General features: G+C 37.2%; 1 protein-coding gene across 1 annotated transcript in view; it reads right to left on the bottom strand.

Annotated features, from left to right (window-relative positions):
* LOC131253207 (V-type proton ATPase subunit a1) overlaps positions 1 to 20,693 on the bottom strand; it is an 83,506-nt gene that overhangs the window by 13,172 nt on the left and 49,641 nt on the right. Inside the window, exons 8-12 of the mRNA XM_058254105.1 lie at positions 14,951 to 15,058; positions 14,612 to 14,719; positions 14,291 to 14,439; positions 3,773 to 3,926; positions 1,154 to 1,314 (exon numbers count right to left, since the gene is read on the bottom strand). Coding sequence (XP_058110088.1) covers positions 1,154 to 1,314; positions 3,773 to 3,926; positions 14,291 to 14,439; positions 14,612 to 14,719; positions 14,951 to 15,058 — 680 coding nt within the window. The remainder of the gene's footprint in view (positions 1 to 1,153; positions 1,315 to 3,772; positions 3,927 to 14,290; positions 14,440 to 14,611; positions 14,720 to 14,950; positions 15,059 to 20,693) is intronic.

Here is a 20,693-nt window from a genome sequence, read left to right as displayed (position 1 = left end):
TGTACCAATTCTCCAGAGGGTATGGCGTTACATGATCAAAATAGGACAAGTGCACAATAGCTACAAGTCAGGAAAGATTTAAAGCGATTAAACATTACAAAAAGGTCAAGAAACCAAGGTATTCCATATTGGTAACAATGGCCGTAATGGTCACTACTATTACCAATAAGGGGGCGTAACAACCGTTACAACCCCCATAATGGTTAAAAATTTTCTTTTGCCTGAAAATTTCTGGAAAAATATCTAAAAAATCCAAAATAATGTAAATATTCCAGATTTGTATTCATTTTTTGTTTCGAACATTGTTTATGCTAATGTAATGGTCCACTCTTTGGTGAGAGTGTTGTATTGGGCTGTCTAGCGAACTTATGAACATGATGATGTCTCTAATGTTTACACATCGCAATCAAGCATTAGAACTTTAAAAAAAAAAAAAAAAAAAAAAAAAGGCATAAGCTTTTTCAATTTTTGAAAAAAATGGCCCTCGGAGCTTTTATTTGCTCAAACATTTCAATATACAGTTTTAATCTTAAAAACTATAGTAAAAGTGGTCGAAATCTGTTGTAAAATGATTTAGGAGAGTTTTTGGAATGAGAAAAGTGAAAAGAAAAAAGAGGAGAAAAATAAATTTAATTTTTAAAAAAAAAAGTGGTCGTTTTTTTTTTTTATCGTTAGAGGATAACGTTCATCATGCCCCGTAATGGCCTTTATGGCCACCGTAACGGTCAATACGGTCCTAAAAAACCAACTGCCCTGTTTCGCCCCCGTATCACGTAACGGTCATGGCTATACGTCTTGGCCTATCAGCCTTTACGAGCATATCGTAACAGAGACAGGACAGCTTGCAAGAAATAGACAATGGATATATTGTTGAAATAAATCACTTGACAAATTACACTTTCATACTAATATTAACAAGCTTACTATATAAAGATAACCATTGGAAGATTTGTTAGAAAACTTGGTTTGGGAGTTCTTGCCCCTTTTTTTCCTTGAGAATTGACAAAATTATAGATAATGAAAAAAGAAAAAATCATCCTTAAGAAAGAAGGCATTTTGATCTTCCATAGCAGCTTTACTTGTCTCATTTTACATACAGAAGAGAGAGAGAGAGAGAGAGAGAGAGAGAGAGAGAGAGAGAGAGTAAAGATACCTGCATGTATGATCCCGGCATTTATAAGCAGACAAACCAAATATATGAAAAGGAACAGAGAAGAATTCATTGTAAATCAACCCACAATAGATTGAAAACAATGACATCAAAAGAAGTACATAGCGCCCCCCAAATGCCATCTCCATGAAGTTGCCAAGTTTCTGACAAAATGAAAAAATGCAGATTAAAACTACAAGTTAAAGGAGCTAAGAACCTTTATTCCAACCATGGTGTGTGTCCTAGTGTGCAAATTCACAAGTATCTAGCAGAGTTGATAACAACATATTTAATTCAATGAAATTTAATAAAAATAAACACAATCACATACAACACATGGATTCTCATATTGGTTCTGTTTTAATTCCTTAATACTGGAAATATTCATGAATGAATAATGTGAAATGAAATCAGTAGTTCAACATAAACCCTGCCAGATGTAAGAACAGAACATCATTATATTCTCCCTTTGCATGTAAGGATAGAAAGCAAACTCCAAATGACCCACGTTAACATTTGCTCCCTTCATTAAAAATAATAATAATAATCATTTAACAACAAAATATCATTTAATGGCTACGGCGTCCCCCCAAAGCGATGGGCGCAACCATCTCTGATTGTTGTGAGAAGCAGGCAAGGGTTCCCGCACCATTCTGGACGCACGTGAATAATGAAGCTATCCAGGAGAATACGAGTCATCTTGCCACATAGAATATATGAACATTGACAGATAAAAGTATGGAGAGTTGGTAAATACAGTGAAACCAGGACTGTCCAATAGACAAAGCAAAGACCACTAGCCAGCAGACAGCTCAGCGATGAGAACCAAGACAGCCGAGAGCGGACAAAGAACCATGCGCACGCATGTGTACGGGCGTGCGTGCATGCGCGCATGCACACGTAATTGGGAAGCACCTTCACTGCGCTCAGCAGACTAGGTTATGTGCTTTCCTTTGCTAAAGCACTTCCTTAGCAAAGGTGTCAATATAATATATAATTTAGAGATGAAGGAGAGTTAACATCGTTTGCATCCAGGAGACCAAGTGGAAGGGGGCCAAAATTAGAGAAATTGATGGATATAAACTTTACTATAGGAAAGGACAATAATAGAAATGGGATAAGGTCCGTAAATGCCTAGCAAGCTAAGGTTGGACCTTCCGTAAGTCAACCCATTATTTCCACATATAAACAACAACCATGCACCTTAGCCTGTTTCTCACATATATGACATATACAACAATCTCTCTTGCAGGGTCATAACAAAATCCAAGCCTAGCAGCTGTCCACGGGGCATAACTGTAATCCAACACATATGTCAATGAAATCAGGAACTTCCATATGGAGAGATAATTGCCAAACTCATCATTGGCAGATTTGAAGAAACCAGCTGCCTCAATGGAATGGTTTTCAAGTCAAGATTTACATACTGGAAATTATGGTTACGAAGCATCACTTGAACGGATAGAAGTGGATACAGTATGACAGATAGTTAGCAATGTACAGGATGCATGTGACAGTCTTAGACACCCATAACTAATATGTTGACCGCTGCAGCTCATTGCAAATAGTGCAACACTTCCAATAATAGAAGTCCATATAATGAAATTTTCAGATATGGTTCATGCCAAAATTTCTAAGAATATAGTCCATAAATAACTTGCAAATAGAGAATCTACATCATGCCAGGCATTTATGGTGAAATGCTTGCAGTGACATCATGTTTTAAGAAACCTTAAAAATTTCAAACAAAAAAATAAAAATAAAAATAAAAACTTAGAACACTCGAAATCCTATTAGCACTTATATTCGATTATTTTAAATGAACCCAATTGTTAAACTTACACCCTCCCTCCCTCCCTCTCTCTCTCTCTCTCTGTGTGTGTGTGTATAGTTGATATTCTTTGAACCGTGTCTAATCCTAGCAGTGAAAAAAGGGATTAACAAATTCTGATTGTTACTTTTCATGTCACCTCGAATGCATTCATTTCTAACTCTTATCCTTCCTCTCCTCACACATCCATCTCAACATCCTCATTTTAGCTACACATCCTATAAACATGTTGTTCCTTCTATCCAGCAATTCTATCCCGTAAAGCATGGCTGGTCTTATAGCTAGCCTATAATATCTTCCGTTCAGTTTGATTGGTATGTGGCGATCACATAAAACACCAGAGCAAATCTCCACTCCATCCACCCCACTCTAATACTATGAGCAAGATGCTATTCAATATCTCAGCTCTCAAGAATTATTGACCCAATATTTATTGAGATTGTACAAAATGCCCACAGTTATATTTCTTAACATTGACATAAGTGAAAAGCTATAATCACTTTTAGTTTAGGTTCCTATTTCCCAACTTAAAACCTAAGAGTTTCTACAAAGGTTTTCCTCTAAACATAGTCATGTTGCTACACAAGTATTGCTTATCCAAGGTGACATAACAGATATTCTTTTCTTCACTACCTTTTTTTATCAGCAACTTCTTTTCTTTCACATCATGGCACCAGAATGTGGTTTAAAAAAAATTTTAAAAATAAAATAAAATAAAAAATTTTAAATTTAAAAAAAATAAATAAAAAATAAAAAATTCATATATACATACATACATATATATAGCATACCTGAGATCCAAGTTTGTTCTCACGGATTATCAGGATCAATGCCCCCAATAACAAGCATATTCCATGACCCCAGTCCCCAAACATCACAGCAAAAAGAAATGGAAAAGTAATAACAGTGAAAACCCCCGGATTTGCTTCTTGGTATCGAGCAACACTGCACGACAAAGTAGCTGTATCAACATTTGAAAGGTCATAGAAGCTTAAATCCAAGGAAGAAGAACAAATCATCAGCAAAGTAGCTATCAAGTTTTTTGAAGAGTTTGATCAAGTAACAAAAATAAGCATAATAACCATTGAGTCATACATATTACAGTTCAGATCAACTTGATATTCTCTGCCACAGAAACAATCTATATCAACCAAAATACACCTTTCACAATAGAAATCTTTAAAATAAATAAATAAATAATAAGAACAAAACAACTCTAAACGACACTAATCTGGAAACTCCACAGCGCAATCAGCCTAATCATTTGGCATAGAATAACTCTCCTGAAGATAATAGATGAAGAAAATATGGAACCACACCATGATATCTAGGTTCATACAAGATATCCACAGAAATTTAATTCTAAGAGAATGGTTATTACTGCAAACAGAGTAAAAAGCCCCTTGCCGTGAGGTGATATCAAAGGCCCCTTCTGTTCATAAGATAGTTCCACAGAAGCCCACTTTGTCATGGATATCAAAGGCCCCTTCTGTTCGTAAGATAGTTCCACAGAAGCCCACTTTGTCATGGATCTCAGTTCTCCTGTCTCCTGACCTGAGCAACCAGTGGGAGATCAATGGGCATGAATTCAACCTCTTTCAAGCCTGCAAAGATCCCCAACCCCAGCAAAGCTCAACCCTGGAGCAGAACAACAATGGTGACAGGAGCCGGATGATCAAACCAGAAGTAGCAGGTAGTGAATTTCTCTCTTGGACTGATTGTCGATCTTCTACATCTCAATCTGTCGGCAATCAGGGTCAAATGGATTCATCTACATGGTTTAGAAGATCAAATCTTGCTGTTACTTCCTCGTCAAGCTAATCTTTTAGCTTGAATCAGTGTTATACGGTGAAAGGGAACCAGGAAGCAGAAAGAGAACAGTGAATGGGTTTCACATAGTCTGGTGGTAGCAAGACAGACGATGAATCTGGGTTCCAATCTTGGACAATCCTTCCAAAGAAATCACAAAAAGCCCTTTTAAGTGAGGGATTCCAGAGATCAGGCAGAACAAGCAGTAACTGATAGCAGATAATCAAATTGAGAAGTGTGGGTGTATGTGTGTGTGGGCCTATGACTGGGCCCATAGGTATATACACCTGGGTCTTATATGTTATGGACCTTTGTCCTTCATTTTTCAGTCGTTTATCTTTGCTTCATGCTTTCCTTATTTGCCCCCTACCTTCCTTTAGTTTTTCCTTCATATAAGGGCATAAATGTAATTTTACCTTTTCTTCTATTATTATAAATAAGAGAGGTCCACATGCTCTCTCTCTCTCTCTCTCTCTCTCTCTCTCTCTCTCTCTCTCTCTCTCTCTCTCTCTCTCTCTCCTTCTTAAAATGGTATTAGAGCCTAGGTGATCCTAGGTTTTCTTCTTCTTCTTCTAAGATTTCTTCTTCTTCTTCTTCTTCTTCTTCATATTAGGGTTTTTTCAATTTCTTTTAGGGTTTTAAATTATGGGTTGCTTGATTGGAAGCCCTTGCTAATTTTTCTGCTGTCCAATTGAAGATGTTGCTAGAAATTCTTCTTCAGTTCCTTTCTCAAGGATTTTTTTTTCTAAAGGCAGATTTTTTATTTTTTATTTTTGTATTTTTTGCCCTAATTTCCAGCAAGCATATTTTTGGACAGCAATTGGGTTATTGATCTTATTTTCTAATAACCCCCCCCAACCCCGCCCCCCCTTTTTTTTTTGCCACAAGCCCCCCTTCCATGTGTGATTGAGTTTAGACATTCGTTGAATTTTCTTAATGCAGTCGTTTGTTCTCCTTGCTATTACTGTTTATAACATTGTTTTAGCATTGGTTGTTTAAGATTCTATATGGTTTCATCATCCACATCTAAGACTGTAGACCTCGTCAATTCCAGAATGGAACGGCTAGTTGTTTATTCTGAGAACCCTGGCCTACATTGGTCCAAAGCAGTTGAGATGTTTATTGGAGGAAAACAGAAGTTTGGATATGTAGATGGTGGTATAAAAGAACCACCTTCAACTATTGATCCCTTGTATGCTTAATGGAAATAAAACAATTTGTTGGTTATGTCATGTCTCTTAAACTCTATAGAACTAGAAGTTAGCGAAAGTCTTTTTTTGCTATCCATTGTTCTTGAGATTTGGTTGACAGCCTATGAATTGTATGTTGATCAAAACAATATGGCCCGCATTTATAATATGTATCAAGAAATTAGCCACTTGCAACAGGGGGAGAGATTTGTGTATGATTATTATGCTAAGATGAATAGTTTGTGGCAAGAATTATCATTTATCGATGATCTTCAATTTGTGTGTTCTATAAATGCGAAGGGGACACTATTTGTGCGTTCTATAAATGCAAGGCATATATAAAAAGAATAGAAAAGAAATGGATTTTTGAGTTATTGGTGAGTCTTAATACTAATTTTGAACCAATTCGTGTTCAGATTCTTGGATCACCTTCTTTACCATTGCTTAATAGAGTGTATGCTTTGCTATAATGTGATGAGAAGCACGAATAACTATAGGTTCAAATGTGGTTGAAAAATCCACCTTAGTGACAAGATTAAGAAACTTTGATTATACCGATACTGGTCATGGACTTGGTACAGGAAGAGGTGATCGTGATAGTAGTCAAGGCCATGGACGTAGAACTAGTCGTGGTCGTGGCATGGATCAACTGTGTACTCATTGTGGCACACATCGGCACACCGTTAACTATTGTTGGGTTCTTCATGGTCGTCCTCAGGACAAAGTGGCCAATTATGCTACCTCGAATGGCAAGGACTCTCACATTACTGTTGGGAAGGTGACAACTTACACAACTTCACCTGTGATTCTATCAATTGGTGATATGGTTCATTTCTCAAAATCCCAATATGATATTTTATTAAGGGATGCCACTCATAATAAGGCCTCATCTACTTCCTTGGCCCAGACAAGAAACACATCCACTGTCTTTCATACTTCTACATCAAGTCCTTGAATTATTGATTCGGGGGCTACTAATCATATGATAGGTACATCCAGTTCTTTAACTTCATTTACTTATAATCCAAATTTAGGTCATGTATTAACAGATGATACCCTAACACCTATTGCTGATAAGGGTACTTAATATGTTTCTTTGTCTTTCTCTTTATCATCTGTCTTATTGGTTCCTAATATTGTATCTAACTTGCTATCAGTTAGTAAAGTTACCGAGGACCTGAATTGTAGTGTGACTTTTTTATCCTGATCATTGTGTTTTCTAATATCTAAAGATGACAAAGTTGCTCGGTGGTAGACATGAGAAGAATGGCTTATACATTTTTCGTTTAAATATTTCAAGTCATATTAGCGAGTGTCTTAGTGTTAAGAAGGAAGACCTTTACATTTGGAATTATAGGTTTGGTCGTCCCTCGAGTCTAGTCTTACAGTCTTTATTACGAATCTAATGATATTAAAAACTTAAAAGTATGAGATTTGTATCATAGCCAAACATCATAAGTCTATTTATCCTATTGTGCAGACCAAGATATGGTCCAGTTGAATTTTTTCTTTGGTTCATTTAGATGTATGGGATCCAATTCCTATTATTTCTAATGGATTTAAATATTTTACTCGTTTATTGATGATGCATCTCATATGACGTGGATTTATTTAATGAAAACTAGAAATGATGTTGGCTCTATTTTCAAAGTGTTTCATAGTTGGGTCAAAAATTAATTTAATGTGAATATTTGAACTCTCCGTACAAATGATGTACAAGAATATCTTTCCCATACTATGTTATCTTTATCTTTAGGAGCATGATACTACTTCTCAGACCATGTGTGCATGTAACCCGCAACAAAATGGAATTGCTAAAAAGAAGAAAAATAAACATCTTTTAGAAGTTACTCATGATCTCCTCATTGGTATGCCTATTCCTAAATCATTTTTACCAGAGGTTGTTCTCACAGCCTGTTATCTGATTAATTGTCTTCCTGCAAAAGTTCTTGTTAAAGAGTCACTTGTTCAATATTTTTGGCCTTCTATCCAATCCCTAAAATTCCATTGCGGGTATTTGGGAGTGTGTTATGTGATGTCTATAATATTAATCCTCTTAGAAATAAATTGTCAAATCGAACTGTCAACTGCATTTTCTTGGGATATTCGTCTTCACAAGAGGGGTATAAATGCTTTGATCCAGTTACTAAAAAGCATTATGTTACTATGGATGCGAAATTTGTTAAAGATGCTCTGTATTTTTCTAGTGGTAAGAGGGAGCCACATTATATGGTTCTTCCCATCCATGTCTTTAAGTTTGGTGAAATATTGTTTGTTCCTTTCAAAACCGATAATAGTAGAGATAAGGTTGATATTGATTCTACTAAGTCCAACTTGAAAGTATATGAACAAAGGAATGTCCTTGATCCTATTCCATGGGCTTACCTATTGTTATTAGAAAAGAAAAAAGACAATGTACCTCTCATCCCATTCAACGCTTTGTTTCCCATCATTCTTTATCTCCTCAGCATAAGTAGGTCCTTTGTTTTTGCACTTGAGTGCTCTTCCTCCACTATTCCTAAAAATCTTGAGGCTCTTATTTGTCCTCTATGAAGACAAGCTGGAGGAGGAGATGGTAGCTTTTGAAAAGAATCATATTTGGGCGATGGTTGTGTTACTAGTCGAGAGGAATCTTGTGGGTTATCGTTGGGTGCATGCACATATGCACAATCATTACGGAAGTATAGCTTGACATAAAGCCCGCCTTGTAGCTAAAGGCTTTATGCAAGCTTTTAGTGAGGGATTATTCTAAGACCTTTGCTCCTATTACTAAGATGAACTATGTTTAGGTGATTATTTCTCTTGCTGCCCATTTGCATTGACGCTTGCATCAACTAGAAGTTAGAAATGCATTTTTGAATGGTGATTTGACTGAGAAGATATGTATGCTTCCTCTTCTTAGATTTACTCAAAAGGAGAATGAGCAGAAGGTATGTCGTCTGAAGAAGGCGATATATAGTTTGAAGTAGGCTCCTCGAGCCTAGTTTGATAAGTTCAACGGAGCCTTGATTCGTATTGAATTTTCTCATATTCATTCTAATCATTCTTCATTTGTCAAGAGGCATGTGAAGGAGACTATTATTGTGAGTGTCTATTTGGATGATATTCTTATTCAAGGTGATGATACTAATGCCATTTTTAGTTGAAATTATACCTGAGTAAGGTGTTTGATATCAAAGACTTAGGACTGCTAAAATCTTTTCTTGGAATTGAAATCTCTCATTCCAAAAAGGGCATAGTTGTCTCAAGAAAATATACCATTGATTTGTTGTCTTCAACAGGTAATCTTGGTGTCAGACCAATTGATTCTCCATTCAAAGTAAATAACAAGCTTATGACAAAATGGGAAACTTCTTAATGATCCTTGCACGTGCCAATACTTGGTTGGGAGATTAATATATTAGACAATTACTCATTCAGATTTGTCTCATGCCAATTCACGCATGCTCCCCGTTCTATCCACCTTGAAGCAATTCGTCGCATCTTACGCTACATCAAATCATCTCCCGAGCGCGGCCTCTATTTAGTTGTTGTGATAAACTTTATATTGAAGAATATTCTGATGCAAATTGTGCAGGTTTTCCAAATGATCGTCGCTCTACATTAGGCTACTATACTTTTTTTTTTACGACAATTTAGTCACCTTAAAGGCTAAAAAGCAAACAGTTATGACACCGTCTAGTATTGAGGCTGCGTATTGTGTTATGGCGAACACAAAGCTTTATTTCTAAATTGGGATTTCCTGTGAAGACTCATGTGCCTATGTGTTGTGACAATCAAGCTGCTATTCACAGAGTTTCCAATCCAGTTTTTCATGAGCGCATAAAACATATTGAAGCCGATTGTCATTCTATTCATGAGAAGGTAGTTGTAGGTTTTATTTACACTATTTATTCCGTTCTCCAAGCAGTTAGGAGATATCTTCACAAAGGCGCTTATGGTGGAAGCTGGAGGACGTGCTATTGGCAAGCTGGGCGTGATTGATATTTACGCCTCAGCTTGAGGAGGAGTGGGTATTATGTGTGTGGATCTATGACTAGGCCCACAAGTACATAAACGTAGGACTTATATGTTATGGACCTTTGTCCTTAATTTTTAAGCATTTTTTCTTTGTTTCATGCTTTCCTTATGCCTCTTAGCCTTCCTTAAGTTTTTACCTTCATATTAGGGCATACATGTAATTTTATTAAATAAGAGAAGGTTGGACATCCCAGCTCCATATGCTCTGTCTCAAATTCTCTCCTTCTTAACAAGTTTAGACGAAAGAAATATATATAGTAGGAAGGAGGTAGGGATAAACAAGTGGTGGACAAATGAAGATAATTTTATGGAACATCAAGGGTCTTGACAACCCTAATCATCAACAAACTGTAAAGGAAATGTTGAGAAGAAGAAATTGTGACGTGGTCCTTCTCGAGGAATCAAAATTGGAAAGTGTATCAAGTAGAGAAATAAGTGAATGTGGAGAATCAGTATAAAACAGTTTTCTTTCTTTCTAGCTTTGGAAAGGGGCATAACCACCATGTGGAACACTGATAGCCTAGAAGTTGATTACGAATGTAAGGAGGATTCTCAATTTCCACAAATGTGTTGCTGTAAGATGGATTTTGATGCACATTAATGGAAGTCCTATGATCTAAATGAACTAGCCAGTAGGAAGCTCTAATGATGGGGACATCACATTATGCACACCTTTACGCACATATCAGAGGAGGCGGGTCTCAGTCTCTCTATGGCTAGGCGAGTGCCCATGTTAAAGACCCCACAGCATGTACGAGCATTTGGAAGACCCAGCATCGGGAAGATGCATGTGGGTTGCTAGAGGGAGATATTTGGACTGTTAGATTAGATGGGCACGACGATCGGACCATTGGATCACATGGTGCACATGATCAGACCATTAATCGTGAACCATCTTCATCAAATGACATTATGTTATTTTAGGATTGTTTTATTTTTATGTTCTTTAGTGGTTTAGATGTTTAGTTTCAATTTACAAAGCTTTTCGTATGTTTGGTGTGGAGCCTTCTCTTGGTGTGATTCTAAAGGTTTACTATTTGGTGTGAATCCAAGCTTTTTTCTTCTCCCTCTCTTTTCTCTCTACAAGGTATCTCTCAAACTCTACTTCTCTTTTCCCTTTTCCCTTTTCTCATCTTTTCTCAATCCTAACTTCTCCTCAAACCCTCACATCCCAAAACCTACCCATCCCATAACCTAATCCGCTAGTGCGGGAACACACCCATCTGTACGGACGAGCCATACGTGCCCCCCCTGCACGTGTTTGGTTTCCCCTCTTTTCCCCTATCATTCAACCAAAACCCTAACCCTAATTCATTACTTTTTCCCCTTTTCTCAAAACCCAAACCATAATTTTCAAGTTTTCCGAGTTTCTCTCAAAACCCTAACCCTAGATCATCTTAAACCCTAATTTTTGTTAATCCCTTTTAGATTCAAATAATTCTTTTTGATTATTAGAGTAACCCTATGTTAATTGTGGAATTCCTTAATTCTATTGGGACCTATGGTGATAGTATTTTAATAGTTCCTATTTCGAGCATATGGTAGCCTACGGCTTTACATATGGTTATTTGATTGTTGTTTGAATTGATATGAGGTTGCTGAATTTTACATTTATTGCTCACGAAATCTGAAATCTGAATTTGTTATCATCTTAAGTTAGAAAACCTCATCCTGCATCATCTAAGGATGAAATTATCCTTTGCCAATAGAAGACACTGGAAAAATCGTCTCATTTGTTCTAGCTCATGATCTGAACGAGTCGCACATACACCCTAGTACATGTTCCTCGACGCTGAGGACATCCTTAAAGAGCAGGGGAATCTGCCGTGGTGCGTGCAGGGTGATTTCAACACAAACAAATTTGCATTTGAGAAGTTGAGCGGCAGTAAAATTACCACTTCCGTGTGAAAGTTTGCAGATTCTGTAGCTCATAAGCATGATTGACCTTCCTCTTGGCAGCAGCAAGTTTACATGGACCAATAATCAGCAACATGCGTCAATCTGTAGGTTGGACATAATTCTCATTACATCTGAATGGGAGATTCATTACTAAGGATTAGTTCAATCTGTTTCTTCCAAGACCAGCTTCCGACGATCCGCCAATCTGCTTTTTAAGTCCTTGGGAATTGCAACTAAGATTTACCCTTTTAGGTTTCAAAATTAGTGGTTAAAGCAGGATGGATTCTTGGAGCTCACTGAGATGAGGTAGTCAGAATGAAGGCTAAAAGGTTAGACAGGTTACGGGTTTATCAAAAAGCTCTAATTCATTAAAGCAATTTTAAAGGAATGGAACAAGTTGAATTTTGGACAAGACAACAGGAAAAAAAAAAAAAAAAAAGGTGGAGCTCTTCCCAAGATAGAGAGTTTAGAGAGGAAAGATGAAGGGGCCAAACTTAGGAAAGATGGTGATGCAGGACCAATGCATGAACCAATTAACTTGTGAGATCAAGTAGCCGAATTAAGATAATGGAAAAAAAAAAAACCAAACAAACAAACATCACTATAATCATCACAAATATCATGAAAATCAAAAGAGCATCATGCATAATCCTATCATAAGCTACCAATATCGTAACACAAGACCATTAAATAAAAAGAAACCAGGATCTAATGGATATAGGGACACCCAATTAGCATAGGGTACAGTCTATTTCAAAGTAGAAAACCTAATACAATCTAGGGTGAAAAGTTGGGTTAGTGTAATTTAAGAAAGTAGAAAAATTAGGAATTTTAGGTTTAGGGTTAGGGTTTCGGGGATGGAAGAAAGAGGTTTTGATATAATGATGATGGGAAACCAAAAAGCAGCAAGGCGGGATTCACACGTGTGGCTGTACGGTCATACGTGTGGCGTGGGGTGGATGGGTTTAGGTCGGTTAGGATTTGGATTGTGGATGGATATGGAAAAGTTAAGTTTGGGAGAAGACAGATTTGGGATGGGAGAATTAAGAACCTGAAGAAAATACCCAAATGGGGAAGAAAAGAGAAGATGGTGTTGGGATAGATGGACTCCAAACATGAAATCAAGCATGTATGAGGGCTGGTCTACTAATTTGTTAAGTCCTTGTCAATTTTCGAAAAATTAAAAAAAAAATAATAATTAAAATTTATTAAAATATTAATTTTTTTTCAAAATTTCCCTTCAACCAATTGTCAATTTAGACTAATTTTGAAGTATTTAGGAGTGTTTGATGAAATAATCACATACACTCTAAATGTTATGCATTCAATTTGAATATAGTTGCATTAGTTCAGTTAGACAACACATCGCATAGGACCTATACAAAGGAAACCTATTATGTGCACTTCTTTTTTGAGATGTTATGATTTAAAAGTATGTATTAAGGTTTGTTTTAATAATCCCTTAAGTTCCATTGAAAAATTCAACCATTTTCCCAATGTTTCCCAAAAAGTGAGATAAATTACACGATACAAACGATATATCCCTTGCAATAACCGATACGTATCTGTATCCCAAGAATGTGATACGTAATGCGATACCGATATTTCGAAACACTGGGTGGAGATGGTCTAGGCAGGGACTTTATATGTTTCTAAAAGCAAGAAGTTAAAAAAAAAAAAAATAATAATAATAATAATAATAATAATAATAAAAAATCTCATTTTCATTAATAAAGTGCATATTTAAGTTTTGGGGATAGCAAAAGGGTTGGCTACAAAAATTGTACAAATCAATGCAATTAATATACAATTTGTACAATTTTCATGGATTTGCAATGTGGAGGTGTGGTTCACATCAAATAAGGTACATTTTGAATGGTAAATCATGCAATTTTGACAAGTTTTCAAGTTACTTATTTTTTGGCTACTGTTTTTCATAGTGTACGCTTTTATGTTGGTGGAGATGATTTCTTATCATCACTCTTTTTCTTTTCTCATTCTTGCTTTCTCTTGCATAGCCTTTACCTTTGAAATAAAGTTTAATTGACATTCAAACATAAATGATATTGGATGTAGAATACATCTAAATGTGGCAGCGCAAGAGGCTAGGCGGTTTGTGCAATTCCAACACTAGAAAATTTTCAAGCATCAAGGGCATTAATATGCAGCTTCTTAGATTGTTGGCACTTCAGTCAACAAGATTGTTCAGTTCACAAAGGATACACCTTTTTCAGGACACATGCCATACATTTACAAATTTAGGTTCTCCTAGCATAAGATTTTTTTTCTGAGAGGTTCCTAATCACAAGATACCTTCCAAAAAAAAAAAGTTCCTAAGCACAAGATATTATTAGAGGTTAAGCCACATGGGGTATAAGTTCGAAGACAGACCCATATGCATCAACAATTTCCTGAAATGCATGTGTGAAGCGGTTAGTTCTGAAATACGTGGGTGGTGATTCCACAGCATCCATCACATGAAATATTATCCCCACTTGAGAATTGCTATCAATTGTTGCACGTTGTAGTGCTTCCTGAATCTGTTGCACAAGAAGATAGAATTACAGTTAAAAGGTAATGTTAATCAGCCAACACTACAATCCATCTCTCAAAAATATTGAATTTCATTATGTAAGGAAATTTGTCCAAGGAGAAAGCATTAACAACATGCAAGCATTAATAATATGCCCAAGTTAGTAGCAAGAATGTTACCTGAGGTTTTGCAAAAAAAGGGCACCAGCCTTCTCCAACCAGACACTTTTTGGTAACATCAAAATTGAGCATATTCAAGGTATCATACACAGCTTTCTCTTTCTTTACCTGGAGGATGGCAAGTCAACAGAGAGAAAAAAAAAAAAAAAGATATCAAATAAAACTGCATATTACATTTCCTTTCCTGCATATTATTTGTTAAATACCGATATATATATATATCCTAACTAACATCAATTGATTGTCTATTGTGATGCAGATTTACTTCTTTTTACACAATAAATACAGGTCATACATTAACATAAGGCGTTATACAGACAGCAGCTACAGCTTACTCACCATAGTGATCCACTTTCTTAAGTCAAATCCAATGGAATTAAGGGCCTTATTTCTGTGACGGATCCCAGCATCCAGAGTGGCTTCCAAATCAGATAGACGTGATAAAACCTGCAATGGAAGTCATTTTGGAAGTATTAGAATAATAATAATAACAACGAAGGATGGTCATATTTTTGTATGCAACAGATACAAGCATTTTGAAGAAATGCTGACAACATTAGTCCATCTCTCCCTTAAAGTAGGGAGCCCTAAAGAGAATTTCTTCAAAGTGGCCATCTGTCACTTTCATGTAATTGCTCTCAAAAATTGGATGTAGTAATGAATGTTGGGTCAGTAGGGGTAACTAAGTAATTTCATGGTGCTTTAGCTAGGCCTCTACAAAAGAGGGTTGTAGAGGATGTACGGGACTTTTGGCATTTTACTATTTTGTGTTTGAGAGGGCTTTTGTCAAGAGGGTGAGGTTGGGGGAAGCTTGTACCCATCCACCATAGTGAAACCCTTTCACTTCTCTCAACCCCGTTTGCATTAGAAGTGCAGCCAACCCATTTGTTTGGGATGAGCTTTTGATGATGATGATGAGAAATTAGTTTAAGTATAGTCTGTCCATAAAGTTAGAAATATAGTTCTAATAGAAAATAAATGAACATGTAACAACTAACAACTAACGAAAGGCAGCATATGAATTTGAAGCTTCCACCAAAAACCTTTTGATGATAATGGAAGAGGAAAATATTCAAATTTTGTGCTTCCACCAGAAAGCTCTGGTTGATGACAAAAGAGGCCCAATACTAGAGCCCATAATAGCATGGATAAGCTCCTCTGAAATGTGGAGTGTTCTACAGCCAGTTAAAAGCTTTCCCTCTAGCAGATATAAATATGACAAAGCTCACATAAAATTCCTACAAGCAAAATAACGTTTATGAATGCTGGTCTGATTTTTTTTTTAAACATGATGTCTTAATCAAAGCAATTCACATATAATGTTAATCAATGACCTTGAGAGGAAATGTTTTCCAATATTTTTGTCTTATTGGGCTGCTATACTTAAATCAATGAAATCTCATACACCATGAGCATATATTCTTGTATCACCCGTCACTCCGATGTATAGTTGCGCGCAGCGTGAAGCCAAGCGGCAACAGATTCAGGTGTGGGTGCAGGAAGCATCTGTTTCAAAATGTTTTCCAGCATAAATAGAAAGGAAGGAGCCAGGAACACAATTCGAAGCGGGAGCGATACGTAGTTATAACTTATAAGGATTCTGCAACTGAGCAAGTCCTATGTCATCTGCTGAACAAGTTGATGGTTTGAGGAATTAATGTTAAAAGAATTGGTCACCACTTGGATGAGGGATGCTGGATGCATTTCCCACTTGAAATTACTGCATAACTTACCCGATGCTAACCTTTTACAAGAGTAAGATACTTGATCCAGACATAAGTATATGACACTAGTGTCATGAGGTTAAGGGTCTTTTAGGAACTTATTTTGAGACTTATCCTAACTTATTTTGAGATTTATCCCGAGTTGAATGCAGGAATTAGCTCCCACATTTTTTAAAATTTTTATTTTTGAAAGGTTAGACACTACCAGGGATTGAACCCTACATCACTCACACACACCACACTGTCTCTACTAGCTTGTTAAACAAGCCAGAGACTTAGCTCCCATATATTCTTATTTCAACCAAGATATAAGATGTGTCCTGTTCAAGGTATGACGAATCCTTGTGGGAACCTTCTGATCTTAGTTCATGTTTGATAAGTGGGAATCCATGGAGAAAAAGAAAGGATTTCTTAATAATTATTTCCCAAGGTACTAGTGAGAAATGGATTGCAATGGATTCCATATCAATGTTATGCTTGATTTGCAAGTGGAAATCTCTCACAATAGCCACCTTAAATTTCATGATTGGGGGTTGTAGAAGTGGCAAAGTGGAACGATTGCATGTTTTTGTGGGGCTTTTATTTTTCTCGAATTTTTGGGAGGTGCTCTACCCTCATATCATCGATACATATCGCATGCATCGACAATACAAAGGACTTTTATATCACGTGTATCGACAATACAGGGGAATTTAATGGGTTTTGCCTATATATCACATGATATATCGATATAGCACGATGTAGGTGATATATTGCAATAAATTATGAGATACCAGTACAACTCCCTAGGTGTTTCATATCAGTCCTGTGTAATACCTATAATATCTGACAATATTATTGATATTTAAATCACTGGCTAGGAGATACATAGAAAATGGGTTGTTAGCTCACAAGAGCATTGATAAATTCATTAAAAGAAGGAAGCAGTTTTTGTTAAAAATAGTTATGGAAAAGGCCTATTACTGCATCGATTGGGTTTTTCTCAATTATTTACTAAATGGAATGGGTTTCAGAGTGCATCTCGACCCCTCGTCCAATTCAGATATCTGCCTTCCAAACTCATCATGCAGAACTCACCCTGTACTAGCATCTCCTCATTGTCGTTGATGTATCATTCAAAGATCATTAGGTCTCAGCCATAGATATCTAAGTCCAGCATCTGTTCACAGAATCCATACTCCTGGATATCCGCAAGATAATTAGGTCTTAGCTATAGGTCTCAAGCGTGTTTTCCTTGGGTACCCATCAACGCAAAAAGGGTATGAGTGCTATTGCCTGGCTACCAAGCACTGGTATGTTTCTCGGGATGCTACCTCCTTGAATGATATTCCTCACTTTGGGGCAAAGTCCACTGCTGCTCTCCAGTTGCTAATTTTCCTCTTCCTGTCACGGATGAATGCAGCACTAGTGATGAGGACAACTCTAATGCCTCCCTATGTCACCTGTCCCACCACTGACTACAGATCCTTAAATCTTCTACACAGTCTATTGATCTTCTTATCGTTGTTCATAAGGTGAAGCGCACCATCATAGCTCCAGCACAGTATCACTCTACCTCTCCTCATCATATTAGCAATTTTGTTTTCCTATTAGTGTCTATCTCCGTCTTTTCATAACTTTGTTGCCGCCCTCTCCTTTGTTCAGTTCCCTCCAAAGTAACAAACCCCGGGTGGAAAGCTGCGATGCTGGAGGGTTACTCCGGAGAAGCAAAGCACCTGGGAGTTGGAAGATCTCCCAGAAGGTCATCTCGTAGTTGGGTGCAAGCAGTGTTTAAATTATCGGCGATATTATCGAATTATCGCCGATAATTTTGGTATCACTAGAGTTGCGACACCGAAACTCCCTTTTTTCATTTCTCTTCCTAATATCGCCGATTTTTCGGTGATTTTATCGATTTTTTGCGAAAAGTCCAGTTGTCAGCAGTGTTCGCAATATCATCGCAGTCCAACGATACGAAACATGTTGGAAGAAATATTCTGAAAAAATTGGAGAGAGAGAGAGAGAGAGAGAGAGAGAGGGAAACTTTCAATAGGGTGGATTTCCGCACCTGTAGAATAGATTGCCCCGATTAGAAGCTACATTTGGTGGGCCATTCGAATCGAAGCTCACCATTCGTAGGCTACTGTAAAGAAAATCTCGATTCCCTTTTTTTCTTTCTTCTATTAGATTGTCACTTGAAAACGGAATTGATTTAGGAAGGAAATGAGGGGAAAAAAAAAAATCCAAAGAAATCCGGAGATTTGGGGGGGAAAATTCAGGGGTTTTAGGGTCTCTTGGATAAAAAAATGGGTTCAGAGCCCTTTTTTATCAGACGCGGATGTGCTACTAATGGGTTGAGTAGCCAGACTCGCTAATGAGTGACGTCACCAAGTTTTGTGGGTCCCACCATGATGTATGTTTTGCATCCACGTCGTCCATCCATTTTGAGAGACCATTTTAGGTCATGAGCCAAAGAATGATTCAGATCCAAAGCTCGAGTGGACCCCACCATAGAAAAAAGTGGAGAGAGTGACGCCCACCATTAAAAATTTCTAATGGCCACGAAAGTTTTCAATGAAGCTGATATTTGTGTTTTACCTTATTTAATGTTTGTGTTAACTTATGAACAGATTGGATCTCAAATAAACATCACGGTGGACCTTAGGAAGGTTTCAACGGTGGGTGTAACTCACTCCACTGTTTTCGGTGGTGGGGTCCATTATAGTTTTGGATCCGCCTAATTCTTTGGATCATGCCCTAAAATGTTCTCTCCAAATGGATGGAACGGTGTGGATACAACACATACATCATGATAGGACCCACATAACTTGGTGACGTCACTTCAGTAGCGAGTCTCGCTACTCAACCTTTCATAGCTAATCCACGTCCTTTTTTATCGAGCACGGCTACACGAGGCACGTAGGCATCTTTTCACACATGTAATGGGCCTCCAATCTGAATGGTTCATGTGATGCGGCATCCCATGAAACTCCCAGGCACCAAATTTTACCCTGATCTAAAACTCTGGTGGGCCATAGCAAAGAAAGATGCAAATCAAGGGAGAAAAATGTTTTCTTTTATAATGGCCCACTGAAGTCTTAGATGAAAGCAAAAGTTGAACCATAGAGGTTTCATGGAGTGCTGCATCACTTAGACCGTTCAGATTTTGGACTCACATCACATATGATGAGTTCTCAAAAAGTTCTCACGATAACTTTGCTTCTGGGAAAATCGGCGTTGGCGCAGATCAGGAGCCTAGAGATGGATGGTCCTGTCAGGGCTCTGTAAGGCCCACCATGATATATTTGTTTTATCTACATCGTCCATCTATTTTGATATGTTATTCTAGGGAATGAGCCCAAAATGTTGCCAGATATGAGGCTCAAGTGTTCCACACCACAGGAAGTTGTGGTGGGAATGATATCCACCGTTGAAGCTTTCCTAGGACCCATCATGATGTTTGTTTTCCATCCAATTTGTTCATAAGGTCTAATAGACCTGGATGAAGGGAAAACATAAATACTAGCTTGCTCCAAAACTTATGGGCCCCACACAGTTGACTCAGTATGATAAGCGTACTGATTTATATGGTGCACACGTGTGACTTGTTTGGATCCGTGGATTGATGAGTCCATGTTCTGTGGGTCCATCATAATGATAAATATTTTATCAATGTTGTCCATTTATTTTGATAAATAATTTTAAAGCATGAGTCCAAAATGAGACAGATCTGCATCTCAGGTGGACCACACTAAGGGAAACAGTGGTCATTAAATGCCCACCATTAAAAACTTCATTGGGCCATTGTAATGTTTTTTTTTTTGCCATCCAACCTCTTGATCAGGTCACACAGATCTTGATGAAGCGAAAACACGGTTTAGATTATGTTAGATTTTGCCACATGTACATCTCTATCATGCAAAAACCACACTGATTGGATAATCCAATCCATCCTTGATTTGGCATCTTTGAGTTCATTTACTTTTACGTGTCTTAATTACTGTATGCCAACTGCATTTGTAATATATAAACTCATTTTGGTTGCTATTAAAGTAATTTTTTATGGCATCGCATGCTTTTTGGGTCCCATTAAATGAAAACTTATTATGTAATGTATTCTTTTCGCAATTTTTTATTCCTAAATATGCAAATATGTGTATTTAGGCATGTCCTGAAGTTTCATTGAAAAATTCTATCGTTTTCCCCGTGTTTCCCTCTTTTTCTCTGCATTTCTGGTTATCGGCGATAACGATATTATATCTTTATCTCTGGCCAGCGAAACTTGTAGCGATACTGACAACTCGAACACTGGGTGCAAGTGGGTATGTACTGTTAGGTATAACCTAGATGAATCAGTTGCATGTCATAAAGCTCCTCTT

Source organism: Magnolia sinica, chromosome 8 (genome assembly GCF_029962835.1).
Source record: "Magnolia sinica isolate HGM2019 chromosome 8, MsV1, whole genome shotgun sequence".
Taxonomy (NCBI): domain Eukaryota; kingdom Viridiplantae; phylum Streptophyta; class Magnoliopsida; order Magnoliales; family Magnoliaceae; genus Magnolia; species Magnolia sinica.
Note: the sequence above shows the minus strand (reverse complement) of the source record. Positions and strands in the feature narration are given on the sequence as shown.